The sequence below is a fragment of the Setaria viridis genome, chromosome 3, assembly GCF_005286985.2.
Source record: "Setaria viridis chromosome 3, Setaria_viridis_v4.0, whole genome shotgun sequence".
In the NCBI taxonomy this organism is placed as follows: Eukaryota; Viridiplantae; Streptophyta; class Magnoliopsida; order Poales; family Poaceae; genus Setaria; species Setaria viridis.
In genome coordinates, this window is record NC_048265.2 from 17,107,223 (window position 1) to 17,121,736 (window position 14,514).

Below are 14,514 nucleotides of genomic sequence, written 5' to 3' on the forward strand. Positions count from 1 at the left end.
TGCTTGGTAATATCCTTCCAGCCAGGAGTCTTTCTCCAATCCTTCTCCTCTTCCTCCACAAACCCATGATCATCTCTCACCTTGTCGGCTAGTTCAGCAACAGGTAAGTCCTTAATGTCTCGGATCCAATTATTGAAAACCTTTGCTACATTGTTACTGACATAGTCACACTTGATTTCTGGATTGAAGGCACACCTCATCCACTTGAGATTATGGTACTCTTTTAACCAGAGCCATATAGCATTTGATTCTTTAAAAATTGATTCCATATGTTTTATGAACACTTCTTCCCTATAAGCTCTTGCAACAGGATACATCCTTCCAAACCCATGGAACCTTTTCACAAAATTCTTCATAAGATGGAAAAAGCATTCCCTTTGTTCAACATTGGGAAACACCTTCTTCACTGCATTCTCTACACCTTTGCAAGTATCTGTGCACACTGCAGGAAGTGGAGATTCTCCAATTGCATTCTTAAGCTGATTCATAAACCAAGTCCAATTATCTACTGTCTCAGAAGCAATGAACCCATAAGCAAGTGGATATAATCCAATTGTGACCATCAACTGCTGTAGCTGAGGCCAAATGGCCATTCCACCTGCCATTTAGTGCAGTAGAATCTATACCTAGATATTGCCTATATCCTTCTAAAAAACCATCAATGCATGGTTTAAGTGCACAGAAAAAATGATGAAAGTCACTTTGCCATCTATTTCAAGTACTTCAATCTCTACAACACTTCCAAGTGACCTCTTTAGTACCTCAACCTTCCATCTGTATAGCATCTCAAAACTCTCTTCCCATTTACCATAAACTTCTGCGAGAGCTTTTTCTTTTCCACTCCGGACTGTGTCATATGGAATTGTGGTAGAGTATTCGTCATGCAGTTTTTTCTGCAATTCTATAGCTCCAATATTGTGTAAATTTTGAATGATACTCATAGCTTTGCTAGCTACCCACTTCTGAGATGGTGTTATGGTCTTCACCCTACTGCTTGAAATGCAATCATGTTGATCAACTAAAAGTGTCACCTGTAGACAAATCAAGATAAAATAGTGAGTGTAGTACACATACAAAAAATTTGTGTAGAATGTTACACATGTCACGAACTTAATAACACAAATTACGCTTGGTTACTTAATAATATTTCACCTTTATTATTTTTTCATCTGCCAACAATCCTCCAAGCGCATTCTTCACTAGACTTGCAGAACCCTCTAAACCTTTCCTTTGATGACTTCTCTATGCCTAGCTCAAACTCCTCATTAATGGCAAATTACCTCACAACCAACCTAAATTCATCCATTGATGGGTACATAGTGCCAAGAGCCATTTTTAGGTGGTCCTTATCATATGTAATCACTACCTCATCTAGTATGGCATCACTAATATGAATGGTAGCACCTTCGTTACTATCATCTCCCTACTCACGCATTGTATGGCCATTTGGTTCAGCCACCTTTCTCCTCTCATCCTCATTCCTCAAGCCTAAGATCACATATAGTTGATCCTCACTTATTGGTTCAATTCTTCCTTCCTCATCATGTGTCTCTACTACCTTTAAGCTATCCCAATCGACTTGTGGGATAGGTGAAGAAGCCTCATCCAACAACAAAGGAGCATCGGTATTGCTCCCCATGGCAACCTCTGAATCATGCCTGCTCAAAACAATTAAGAAATCATGAACACATAATTCATTGATTCATAAGTGTTTAATAATTGACTGTTCCAATCATAACTAATACAAGTCTTGAATAAAAAATATATTTGCAAGAATCATTATTGTACGAAAATATATTTGCAGCTTTTCTAAGTATGACATTGACATAGCACATATCTGAGCAACTATCATATCTTAGTAAACTATATGAGTACAGGTTTCTCGTTTCTATTTTTTGTCAACATCACTCCTGCAATAGGAGCTAGGTAAAACAATGATAGTATTCTTAGGACTACCAGTGCATGCAGCCTTTTAATTACTTCTTCTGACAAATCACATAACCAAGGAAAGATGTAGGATATTGAAAAGATGATCAGCAATACCGTCTAGATGAATCCGTTGGATCATGTTCCATTCCGCCGTCCTAGATCGTCTCAGTTTGATCCCTGAAATAATGATCAAAATCCACAAAGCATAATTAATAACCCCACCCCCTGTAGTTTGGAGAGAGATGAGGAGCCATAACCATTCTCCTGATAATCGATAGGGAGAGAAGATGGAGAGGGCAGAGGAGGGTAGCGTGTGGACCTGGACATCGGCAGGGGCGCCACGGTGGTGACGATCTAGCGACGATCGGCGGCGTGCGGCAAGCACCAATACCGCGACACGTTCTGGGTATAACGACCTTGGTAAATCAACCGAGTTAATCTTAAGACAAGTCCCTAATCCAGCTGACTCAGCCTTCCCCGAGCATGAGCGCTCAAGGTCCGGTTCTCAGCCCCGACCCTTGAAAAACCGACCAAAACCGCCGGTTCTTTCTAGGTCCCAAAGGCAGTGTTCCTTCCAATCTTGGAGCTGTGGAGAACCCGAGACTGAATGGTGGACCACAATCTTTTTCCCCGGTTCTCTCGAGACCAACGCGCCTGAGCAGCATGCGCCCGCTTCAGAGCTCCCCCGCCGCGTGGCTCAACTTCTTCGACGCCCACCGCCTCGCCCAGTCGCCGGCCACGACAGGATGGATCAGCGCGCCCTCCTCCCCAATTGTAGTGGAAGCCCCCTGCAACCCTTTCTACCTCGCCTCATCTCGCTCGCGCCCTCGCCGGCCGCGCCAAGGTGCCCCGTCGCCGTTGTGGCAGAGTTTTTACCGCTGCTGTGTTAGACCGCCTCGCGATCCACACCCATCATCTCGCCCGGATCCCCGGCTGCAAGCCCCGATGCCTTCCGATTTTCCCGCCTCCCCACAGTCGCGCCGCCCACGAGCTCGCTCCACGACGATACCGCCCTCGCCAACCACGACTCCGGCAGAGACAGCTCCTTTTTTCGCCTCGCCAGTAATGTGCCCCGGCAAGCCGCTGTTTTGCGCTCGCTCAAGCTGCCGCTCGCCCTGTCACTTCGCCTGCTGCGACCTCGCTTGCAGCGCCTGCCTTCCTGTCACACGCCCGTCAAGTCGCCGCCCACAATCCGCCGCGCGACGCGACCAGACCACACTCACCTTCGCCAAATCTAAATCCCGACAAAGCCGCGCCTGCGCCGGCCTTGTCTCCAGTGCCCAATGGCCAAAGACCCTATCTCCGAAGCTCTGTTTTGCCGCCCATCGCCGCTCAATCGCCGCCAGGGCAGCACACTCCATCCTTTTCTTCCCGGTCTTCGTGCTGCTCAAACTCTCTCTCTTCCGCGCAGCTATAAAAAGGAGTACCAGAGTCCCACCGGAATTTCCTTCGCTATCGCTGTTTCGTCGCCCCTACTCTGAGCGCACTTGAGCACTGCCGCTGAGCTCTTGAGAAGTTTCCCTCTCCGCTCAAACCCGTTTCTCCCCAACCCACCAGCCGCCTGCTCCTCCGCGCTGTGCCAGAGCCTTCTTGTTGCCCACAAGAAGCTCCGTCGCCGCCGGAGCACCGTCAAACCTCGCCGCCACCCAAGCCTTAGCGCTTTAATCTTTCCACCCAAGTCTGTTCCTTCCCGACCCCAAAACTTCACCAGTAGACCTGAAGGTAAGCTGCCGACCCCTTCCGGTTCGCCCAACCCCTTTTTCCGTCTCGCCCGACCCTATTTGTTTCACCGACCCTTATCCACCTCGCCCGAGGGTCCGGCTGTATCTTTTCTTTGACCCAAGGGTATCTGTGTAAAATATCGGGGACTTCTCTGTGTTAAGTCTGAGGACCCCGACACCGTTATTCCTTAAGTTTAAGGGTTAGATCATAAATTTATCCCCATCCGACCCTTTTATCCTGTTCTCCACCAACTAAAGTTGAACTTCCCCCACCTTTCCTGTAGCTTTGCTACAAGTGTCTGAGCTTAAACTTGCAAGTGTTGTTGAAATAACCGTCTACGTGCTAACTTCTGCATTTGCATTCGTGTAGAGTTACATCTCGCCGACGGCACCTACGAGCTACATCCGGCGCCTGAAGACGGAGCAGTAGCAGAGCCGCCGATCACAGAAGCCGAAGCCGAACCCGCTGAGGATCAGTTCACCTCTACCCCGCTTGAAGGCAAGCCCCGGAGCATGAACCCAACTTTCTAAACTTGCATATGCCTTCCTTCTTATGAATGTGTATTTACGTATAGGAGTTGTTTGCAACCATAGATGTATGACTTAGTTCCTTTGATCTGAACACTAATCTGTTGGGTCGAGTAGTTGCAATGCTTAAATAGGACTCGGTAAAAGTCGAGTGATTTCCTGTCACTCGCGAGTTATAGGAGTTGGTTGTTCTCTTTCTGTTTACAACTATAAGGACGATGGATGGGGCAGGGTTTTGGGGAACTCCTTTGGTGGTCGACTGATCGCCCCGTCTGTTTATTGAATCTGTTAAGGCCCGACAGTGGTGGTGTTCGTGATCAAGTGTTTGAAAGTACTAATCCAATACCCATTATGGGATGGGGAAGCCTAGTACCTGATTGAACCTAGACGTGAGCGGTTCGATCCACTGTCTCTGGAACGAAGTTGCCCTGCGGCCGCACGTGGTGGCAAGTGTGGTCACAGAACGGCAGAGGTCGGGTCTGTGGGACCTTGCACCAAGGGAAGTGGGCCCGACACGGGTTAGGGAATTGATGGGGAAGGCCGACACGGGAAGCGACCCTCGGTGGTGCGCGGATGTCGTGATGTTAGGTTCGCCATGTATGGTTAAAGAACTCGAATCGATTCGTCTGCCTCTCACAGTTTGAGACTGCTTGATCGCTATGCTACACTGAATTAAGAAGGAGTCTGATGATGACATGGTCTTGATGATGAGCTTATATACATAATGTTGGATCAATGTTTGCTTAGTATAAGTTGCCAATATAGACCGGTTAATGAACTTAGAATCTCAGCTTAAACAATGAAAATAAGGACCTAACATAGTTGCTTTTGGCAAACAAAACCCCTCAGCCAAAGAGCCGTGCATGTCTAGAAGTGGTGGAGTAGTTCTTCCCACCGGTCGGTTAAGTCTTGTTGAGCTTAGAAGCTCAGCCTGGTTTGTGGCATCTCTTTTCAGGTGAAGTTGAAACTTCCGAGCTCGCTGTTGGCACTTGGCCGCCCCAGCTTCCCCTGGGTGGACGGTCGAGTAGGATCCTTCCTCGGATGGCGGGGAATGGGATCACTGATGTCCTGTTGGCCTCACTAGGGACATCCGACCCCGACGCTAGCTTCCGCGATGTTTTTGCCTTCTGTTGTTTTTCTTTCGAACCTTGTAAAACTCTGATTTCAAACAGTGTGTAATGAATTGTTAATCCAATGGTGGATCTGTTGTATTCTCTGGAACCACTCACCTTCGTGTGAGCTATACTAACTCGGTCCTGTTAAGTGGTTAAATCGGATGAGATCCGACGGCTCGTCGAGTTAACTTGATTAAGGCATGAGGATCGCGTGTTAAGCGACTTAACCGTGCTTTAGTTGAGTTAATCCGAGGTGTTCCGCCACACTGGGCACGCGGTGGCGCGTCCGTGCGAAGCAGTTGATTTGATATAGAGAGGTACGTACATAAAGTATCCAATAAATGGAAAAGGAGGAAATAAAATCATTAAAGAGGTATAATGTCAAGTAAATCAATATGTCAATGTTGTGGGTGTCAAATTTACGAAACCGATCTTTGGAGTGTCAAATATACGAAATCACATGTTTGGGGTGTCAAAAATATACATTTCTCGAGGAAGAAAGGTGATGGGCGGAACCGCGGAGTGAGAGGGATGCGGCGAGTTGAAAGAAAGAAAACAACCGGTGCTCTCACAGCGAGCGAGCGATCGGACGGCGTGAAGGACGTGCAAGTTTTCCACGTCAAGGTTTTTTCTTTAGGGGGGTTTTCCACGTCAAGTGAAATGGCTGCAGCCCTCCTTCCCGCAGGCCGAGCCTGCAGGCCCAATTTCAAATACAAGCGTCCAATGGGCCCACGTTGGAACGGCCGAAATAAAAATGGAAAGTCGGGGAGCCAGTTGCTGATCCTCCGTAAAACAAAATTGATTCATCAGACGGGACACCCGGGAGGAGGAAGCTATCATATCAGATCGGCGAGAGAAGGACGACAGATCAAGATGTCCTTCAACCTGCGAAGATTCGTCCAGATGCTTGTGAAATTTCTTATGCTAGCCGTGGTTAGGATCATGTGAGAAGGTTTATCATAGCTTCTAATGTGTTTATTGAACGAATCAGCAGAAATGAAATTCTAGGGAGATACGCGCAGCTAAATCGCTATGACATTAGTAGAGTTGTATCTGGTGTTCATTGTTTACTATACCTACTCGCTGCACGGCATGCAAACAGAGAATTATACATTGTTCCTATGAACCCATTCGGAGCTAAGGTGCCCTTCAAAATATGAATAAGTCAATCAGAAATACGAAGAGCATGGCAGATTGTTAGCTACAAGCTCCATTACGCATGATTTGCATTTCATTCAGATTTATCCTGTTAACTGATTATACATTAAGTTTTCAGGTACATCCTGCTCCTCTCATCTTCCCTCGGACTGAACATTTCTTTGGCAATGCACTCCTCTTCTTGGCCCCCTGCCTTCTTGAGGCTTCAGCTGCATCTGTTGTCAGCCTAGGAAAAATAATCAAAACTGCTGGTCTCTGTCGGTTTGCTAGCTCTCCCTGTATCGGGTGATCCCTGCCATGCGGAGGAAGCTTCACTCACCAACCATCATCCGCGGGTGTTGCAGACTTGCAGCTGCTGAATCTGCCAGTATATTTGAAGACTGAATCTTTTCCACTGGAGAAAAATCTATATCATCTGCTCCTCTGAACCTTTTTGCAGAGGCACCCGGGGATTGGGTTCGAATAGAAGTATTCCTCCTGCCTTGGACTTTCACCACGTAATCTGTCATACGGACCTCCGAGTCTGTTCTCATGGTGCTTCCTCACTGCAGTCTGAAACTCTCCCCAGGTCATGGAGCCTTCATCAAGCTTGTCAATGAGCTCCACAAACTTCAGCCTTCAGAGAAAAAAAATGTTAAATTAGGTCATAGAATCAAGAAGGCCATGTTTCAAACGTGTAAAATTTAACAATATTCTTGTGAGGATTGCACAATCTACTACTACATTTTGTTAAATTTCTGCGTTCCAAACCGTGCTGAAAAAAGAGAGAGAAGAAATCAGACCTGTCAGGGTTTATGGTTTTTCTGAACCCTTCGAATCTCCTGTGCCCCTGCACGGCTCTGGCCATGTTCCCGTCGTACGTGTACACGAACACGTCGCTCTGCAGGGCCACGATGTAGTCCACGGCGGCGAGCCTGTTCTGGTAGAGCTCCAGCGGCTCCAGCTCCTCCACCGTCGCGAGGCTGTAGTGCGTGTAGATGTTGGGGTACTCGGCCTTGAGAGCGTCCAAGCTGTGCGCGCCGTAGATCTCGCCGGCCACGATGTAGATCTTCGTGGTGGCAGGGTAGCCCATGGCCTTGAGGAAGACGGCGGCCTCGCGGGGGGTCATGGGGCACCCGCCTTGCAGCCGCTTCTCCTCGCTGTTGATGTCCTTCTCCTTCCAGTGCCGCACCTTGAGCCGCATGTCCGTCAGCTCCGCCGCCTCGTGCAGCGTCAGGTTGTGGTTGCACCCTGTGAACGCCAGCATGTCCTTCTCGTACCTGTCAAAGGTAAAATGGTTTCAGATTACAGATGTGATTTAGAAATGAATTCTTTTTACAGAAATATTGTCAACTGATCACTGAACATTGTGAAGTTTCAGTTACCTCAAGTGAAGCGCGATGTAATGCTCGGATCCGTTTCTCAGCCGATCAACCAAGGTGTTGCCAAGGGCTTCAATCTCCTTCCTGTACTGGAGCGCCTTGTAATTGGCGCGGCACCGAAGTTTTTGCAGAGAAGGAGCAAGGCCGTTGTTCACAATCCGTGAATCCGTGTGCGTAAACCTCACCACTTTGAACTTCCTCAGGATTTTCGCAAAGTCTCTGTAGAAGGAAGCCTGAAAAATGGAGCTGACGATCCATCAGCCTATTCGGTAGTCACACGCCTGAAATTTCTCTAAGCTGCTGCAATGAAATCTAGTAGAATCAACAAGGTGTTGACTCGTACCCTGGACCAGGAGGTGGGTGCTCTCACGTAGTGTTTCACCCTTCTGAAATCTGGTGGAAGGGAATCCACAATCACAATGTCTTCCTTCAATGTCTCCTTGAAGCGATCTACGTCGAATATGTCTTTGAAATCACTATGTCAAAAACATTAATGGTCAATTTACTTGGCATTCTCTAAAGATGATCACGAGCAGTCGAGCAGCTAGGTACAGAGTTACAGACCTTGGGTCAGTCCAGAATGACTGATGATCCAGAGTAGGGATCACCAGCGACGCGTTCATGATCTTCGCCACTGCAACCATATCACTTATCTGTAAGAATAGTTTGTGAAGGAATTAATAAGAGTTAGCTGAAAGGCATTGTCATGACGGGTTTTACAAAAATGTATACATACTCCCATTCTCATCTGGTTTAGCCCGCCATTTGCATCAACGATCAGGTAACCGACAGTTGCATTGTTAGTCCCTGCAGTAAACATGTCCTGGTTGAGAAAATGTAGCTGTATCTGAAGTTCAAAGAAAACGAAGTGAAAGAGGGACGAACTGAAATTACTGCGGTGATTCTTTGGCCGTTCAATGCACTGTCTGTAGCCCTCACTCTCTGGTTTCATCCATATCTCAGGTACCTGTCCGTGTTTGAAAGAAGGAAACTTCAGTACAGTCAAGCGGATCTAGTTCTTAAAGAAAAGTGAAGTCAAGCTGAGCATAGCATGGCATCTGAATGAATGCCTTGTTTTTATCAATCGTCCGTGTAAACTTTTGGCTGAGTATGGACACAAGATTGCTTTCTGTCAGACTCTTTGCCAGCATACAAAAACTTCCTTAAACTGAAGCTTGCAGTCCCTACCAAATTAAATCACAACTTTACAAGATGATGAATCTTATAAAACACACCTTAGAACCTCATTGGACTTTATGATTCCGATATAATGTTATTGTAAAATATGAAAAATTAGCATGCTGATGCAGGACACCATAACACTGATTTAACATGACGAAATGACAATTAGGTTAGATATAAAATCAAATTTGTAGAAAATGAAGGAGTCAAATGTAATATATTGGCTAAAATATCTGATACTATTCACAAAATTGGCTAAAATATCTAATACTTATTCACAAAACCTTTTCTTCTCACTTGAAGCGCTCAGTGTGACAATTACTATGGAAAACAACATCGACAGCACCAACCCAATGCACTCTGAAACACTTCATTTTCGAGCGACAACTGGACCTCAATAGCTAAATAATGACGGGAGAAAGGAAAATAGCGATGTATCTCGCATGCCAAGACAATGAAATGCCGCAAAGAACAAGAAAAAACATTTTCAAAAAATAAAAATAAAAGCAGAGGTAAACAGCTGCCCCCTTCTGGACTCTGAAACTCACGTCATGTGCTATGTTCTCTAGGTTCCAGTGACCGACGCTAGCAACACCTAGTGGCGGAACCGTTGTCCTTATCACCAATCATTTCTCCCATATGAATACTCCATACCGCGAGGAGTAGTGAACCAAAAGCTCCAACTTTTTTTATAATGGAAGAAACTTCCCCCTTTTTCATTTTACTCCATCAAAGCAATCGCCCTTTCTGTTTAGACTTTGCAGTGTTTCACCCATTCCGGTGGAGACGTGAACGCTACAACGAGTTGAAATTCTCCCAGACAAAATTGTATTGCACCACATTTTTTCCGCCTTATCGGCTTCGATGGCGCAATACACTTCCTGAATCCTGAAGCTGATCTGCACGGCGACTACTTATGAATTACGATGCATCCTAAAATGGGAATCATGAAACTCCAACTGACCGTCGAATCTCAAATGATTCGATCCAAAATTCGATGATTTTCCGGTGCCCAAACTGAGCATGCAATGCATCAATAAATGGCCACTTTTCAAATTTCAAGTACGTGCGCGAGTGGTTATTGCCAGAAAAGTAATGGGCGCGCGCGTCGTTAGTTAACATGACTTGATGATCGCTGCAACGGCGGGGCGAGGAGGCGCGCGTATAGCATAGTACGTACCGGCGGGCGGCGCGCGAGTGCCGTCAGGTTCTCCTCCGTCCACCCCATCACGTCGGCGTCGGTCACCTCCACCTTGTGCACGAGCCCGCCGCCACCGTCGTCGGCGCCGCCATCGCCGCCCGTGGCCGCGCGTCCGCCGCCGCCGCCCCGATGCGAGCCGAGGAACCCGATGACCGCGACGAGGCCGAGGAGGCAGAGCACGATGGCCCTCATCCAGGCCGCCCGGCCCGGCGCGCCGCCCGCGGCGCGCTTCCTCCGCGCCAACAGCGGCGCCCTCCCGAGGCAGGGCGTGGCGCTGGCGGCGTGCCCGTGCGCGTGCGCGTGCCCGTGGAGGCCTCCGCACTCGGCGTCGTCGTGCGCGCAGCCCCCGCCGGCGCCGCAGCAGCAGGAGCAGTTGGACGAGGAGGAGGTGCAGCAGTCGTCGTGCGGGGCGTCGCGCTCGATGTCGTTGAGCTGGCGCCTGCGGTGCGGGCCGGGGCTGGTGGACGAGGACGAGCAGGTGGTTGCCGTGGACGCCGACGTCGCGGCCGCGGCCATGGAGCCCCGAGGGAGGGAAGGAAAGGGGGGACGCGTGTGGCGCGGGCGGTCTCGCTTAACCGCGCGCCCCTCGCTCGGCGCGGGCGCCTAAGAATAGGACGCCCCCGCGCCCGCGCGAGACTGGAGAGCGAGAAGGCGGAGGCTAGTGGGTGAAGGGGAGAGAAGCCCGGGAAATAGCAACTGCCAACTGAGGCTGTTTAGCAACACTCCATCTCTCAAAAACCAGTTTCATACTTTCCAGCTCCACTCCACCAACTTCAGAAAATTATGGAGCTACTGTACATATTTGGCTGTTTCTAGTGCTCCAGCTCCAAAAATATAAGAATTTGATGGGAAAAGTTCTATTTTGCCATGGTGGATGGCTAGTTCTGTTTTTACAATGGTGGATGGCTACGGTAATTTTTTAAAAAAAATGTTTAACCAAATAATGTTATGCCGAATGAAAAGTCGCAACAAATACGGTACAAAATTAACCTTGCCATTACAAACTAGTTCCAAGCAAGAGAGAGTGCGGTGGCTAGCTCATCACGAAAGACATCCATAGTTGGTGCGTTGAGTGCGGAAGTTGACCCATCCGACACTACTTGTGAAACTGCATATTTGTTATATCTTTCCGGTATTGTAGGAACAAAATTAGGATCACAAGCAAACCGAGTAAAGTCTTCATCTTCACCTTCATGTTCACAAATGAAATTGTGAACGACCATGGTAGCCACAACAATCATCTTTTACATGTATATGGGATATGGTGGCATCTTCCAAAGAATTTGCCATTTCATTTTTAATAATCCAAAAGATCGCTCAATCACATTGCGGATAGATGAGTGAACTCGATTGAAACTCGTCCGCCGGCGCCCAGGCCACCATCGCCGTCTTTTTGGCCCCCGAAGCCGTCCCTAGTCACGCCCAAGCTACCACGTCCGCCGGAGCCCAGGAAACCAGCGCCTTCTTCCTAGCCCCTAGCCGCGCCTAGGCCACCATCGCCGTCTTCCTAACCCTCGAAGCCGCCCCAAGCCGCGCCCAAGCTGCCACGTCCGTCGGAGCTCAAGCCACCAGCACCTTCTTCCTAGCCCTTGGCCGCACCCAAGGGCCCACGTCCTTCGGCGACCAGGCCACCAGTGACGTCTTCTTGCGCACGGTCTTCCTGCGCGACGCCGCCACCCCTGGCTGCGCCCACGTTCCCCCGGCTGGCGGCACCTGCGAGCAGCCTCTGGGCGGCATGGCCCCCACCAAAATCGAGCCGTGAGGATGAGCTGAGGATGGAATCGTATGATTCGGTGGAGGAGGGTTGCCGTAGCCGTCCATTTCACTGGGGACAAGCGCTGGTGGCAGCCTTGGGAGATGGCGGCGGCGCTAGGTTTGGCGACGAGATGGGGGCCGGACGAGAGTCTTTTTTTTAATCGAACCGGTATGTGTGTAATGGGTGGTAATGGTGAGTAAATACCTATCAACTTTTTTTCCACGAGGAGGTTTGAAAAGGGAGTTTTTGGAGCACCCCCGCGGTACTCCACTAAAAACGTGGATCTGACCCTCTGTTTTTTCTAGAGCTGGAGTTAGTGGAGCTAGACGCATTTGGCTGCAAGTTTTTTTAAGTTGATGGAGTGGAACAAATTTTTCTCAAGTTGAGTACTGCCAAACACCTGAGTCCGGTGGTGGTTTGCTCCGCGATCACCCTGCCTTGCCCCTGTAGTGCTCGATGCCTTGATCTCTCTTTGCAGTCTTGCCTCGGCAACCGCCGCGCGCGAGCGAGGTCCCCCCCGTGTCCGAGCGCGGGCCTGCTTCTTACTTGCCGCCTCGGTCTGCCAGGGAACGTAGCGAGCGAGTAGCGACCGCGCGAGGTGGGGATCGGGTCCGTCGGTTGTGTTTTATGCCTGCGCGGCGTACGTGTTTCGATCGGTATCGTTTTCGGCTACGAGAAGTCCCACAGGTGCGCCGCACACCGTATGCGAGTCGGCGTCGGCGTGAGTTTGTGACCGCTGGCACGCCGCACGGCACGTACGTCCGGCTTCCATCACGTTACGTGTAGGACACAGCTACGAGAAAATGGAGGAAGAAGAGCTAGCTAGCTAGCTCGGCTCAGGTCATGCGCTTCAGCTGATGGTATGCAGTGGAGTACAAGCCATCAGCTAGCTACTGCCTCGATCGGATGACTCGGACAGTCACCTTTACGTATGAACGCGACTCGCTTGTTCGGAGAGCTTTTCCTGTGTGTATTATTTGGCCAGAACTAGCAAACATGTGAGCTGCGTCCGTTTATGTTTTTATGTGTCTCGGTTCGCTTTCCCTGCTGCGAAGTTGTGTGGTATACACCCTTTCGATATCTTTTGCCGTCACCATCGATCGGTTGGGCGGTTATTACCAGGACTGGGGTGAGGATCGATACTTGCGCTTCACTCCGATCCGCCCCGACCGGGCGGGAACAGAAAAGAGGTTAGGCGCGCCACATGGCTCCGGCCGGAAACGCACACCGGACCGGGTCAGAGGTTCACGCCAGGGTCGGCATCGTTCGTTAGGCTCATTTTGTTCCTCAGCGTGGCCTGTCCGAAATGCTAGGAACGAACTGAACCCTGATGGCGCAATGCTTGTAAACGATGTCGTAGATTACTCCATGCTGATCAATAATTGTAGCGCCGTCCATTTAAAGGGCTCGTTATAATGCGAGTATGTGACACCACAAATGCATGAATTGCAGAGTTTATCTTAGAACCTGTTTGGTTCCTCTTGCTAAACTTTAGTTGCTAAAGTTTAGCTAAGGCTGTTTGGTTCCCTTTGCTAAAAGGTATTTAATGAGCTATAAAAAGATCTATCTACCCTTATTAAAGGTGCGCAGGAGGGGGGAGATAAGCAATAAATGAGGGGGTATAGGTTGTTCAGCCTACCTTTTAGCAAGTTTTAGCAACCAAAAACTTGCTAAAGTGCTAAACTTTAGCAGCTCAACTTTAGCAAGTTTTAGCAAGGATATTTGACAGTTTAGCAGCTAAATTGTTAAAGTTTAGCAAGGTGGAACCAAACACCGCCTTATTACGAAGGGAGGTAGCACACTTGAGTAGTGAGTGCACGAGCTTCAAGTAATCAGCATAAGTGCATAACTTACATACACGATCCTCATGGGGCCACATACTCGATTCGTGAACCCAGCTAGTAGACACATAGAGAAGCCTTTTTGCTACTTTTTGATCGCAAGAAAATGACAAAGCAGCTAATGGAAGCTAAGGTTACATCGTGCCAATGGACCACGGTGGAGCTTAGCTTGTTAACACGAGTGCGTGTTCCCCATTGCTAGCTCCCGAGTGGAAGCAGTGGTCCTAGACTCCTAGGCAGCTACTCCCCGGCGGCTATAATGTCCAGTGACACGAAGGCACTTTGTGTAACCCCCGATTTGTGACTCGGAGTGGCGAAGTGGAGAGTGGCGACCGACAGACACCGGTAGGTAGGGGCGAGGCCGGCCACGGATCGGATGCACCAGTTGTCCGTCCCGTACACGTTGTTTCTGAGACTATTGAGCATTTGCGACTGGCTAAGTACGATTATTCATTCCCATGCTTGGACCAACCGTGCCTTGAATAATGGCCGTTTACGTGTCGCGCTTCTACTACGAAATCCTACGTGTGCACTTGCGAGGAACAAATGTAGTATAAATACGTGCGGTTGCAATGAAGGAAGTTAGGGTCTCCCGCTGTACGTGCGTACGGTTGTATGCTATACTCGTACTTTGGAAGACGTACAGTAGTTCTGGGAAGTACACAGCAACGCCAAAGCGCCCGAGGCCCGAGCCGACCGGAGGGCACATGGATGCTTCGCTC

The 14,514-nt window shown here is 49.1% G+C and overlaps 1 protein-coding gene across 2 annotated transcripts; it reads right to left on the reverse strand.

The window, feature by feature from the left end:
- Positions 1-6,506: 6,506 nt before the first annotated feature.
- Positions 6,507-10,837, reverse strand: LOC117847173 (O-fucosyltransferase 19). Of its 2 annotated transcripts, none has more exons than XM_034728335.2 (8): positions 10,175-10,837; positions 8,698-8,779; positions 8,549-8,619; positions 8,377-8,465; positions 8,156-8,288; positions 7,816-8,045; positions 7,234-7,710; positions 6,507-7,067 (listed from the first exon to the last, which is right to left on the reverse strand). In XM_034728335.2, the coding sequence occupies exons 1-8, from the start codon at positions 10,709-10,711 to the stop codon at positions 6,863-6,865; spliced, it is 1,824 nt and encodes a 607-aa protein (XP_034584226.1). In that variant the 5' UTR covers positions 10,712-10,837; the 3' UTR covers positions 6,507-6,862. The 2 variants fall into 2 exon arrangements, with proteins under 2 accessions (XP_034584226.1, XP_034584227.1); XM_034728336.2 differs by having other exon boundaries at positions 8,707-8,779; positions 10,175-10,836.
- Positions 10,838-14,514: the final 3,677 nt, after the last annotated feature.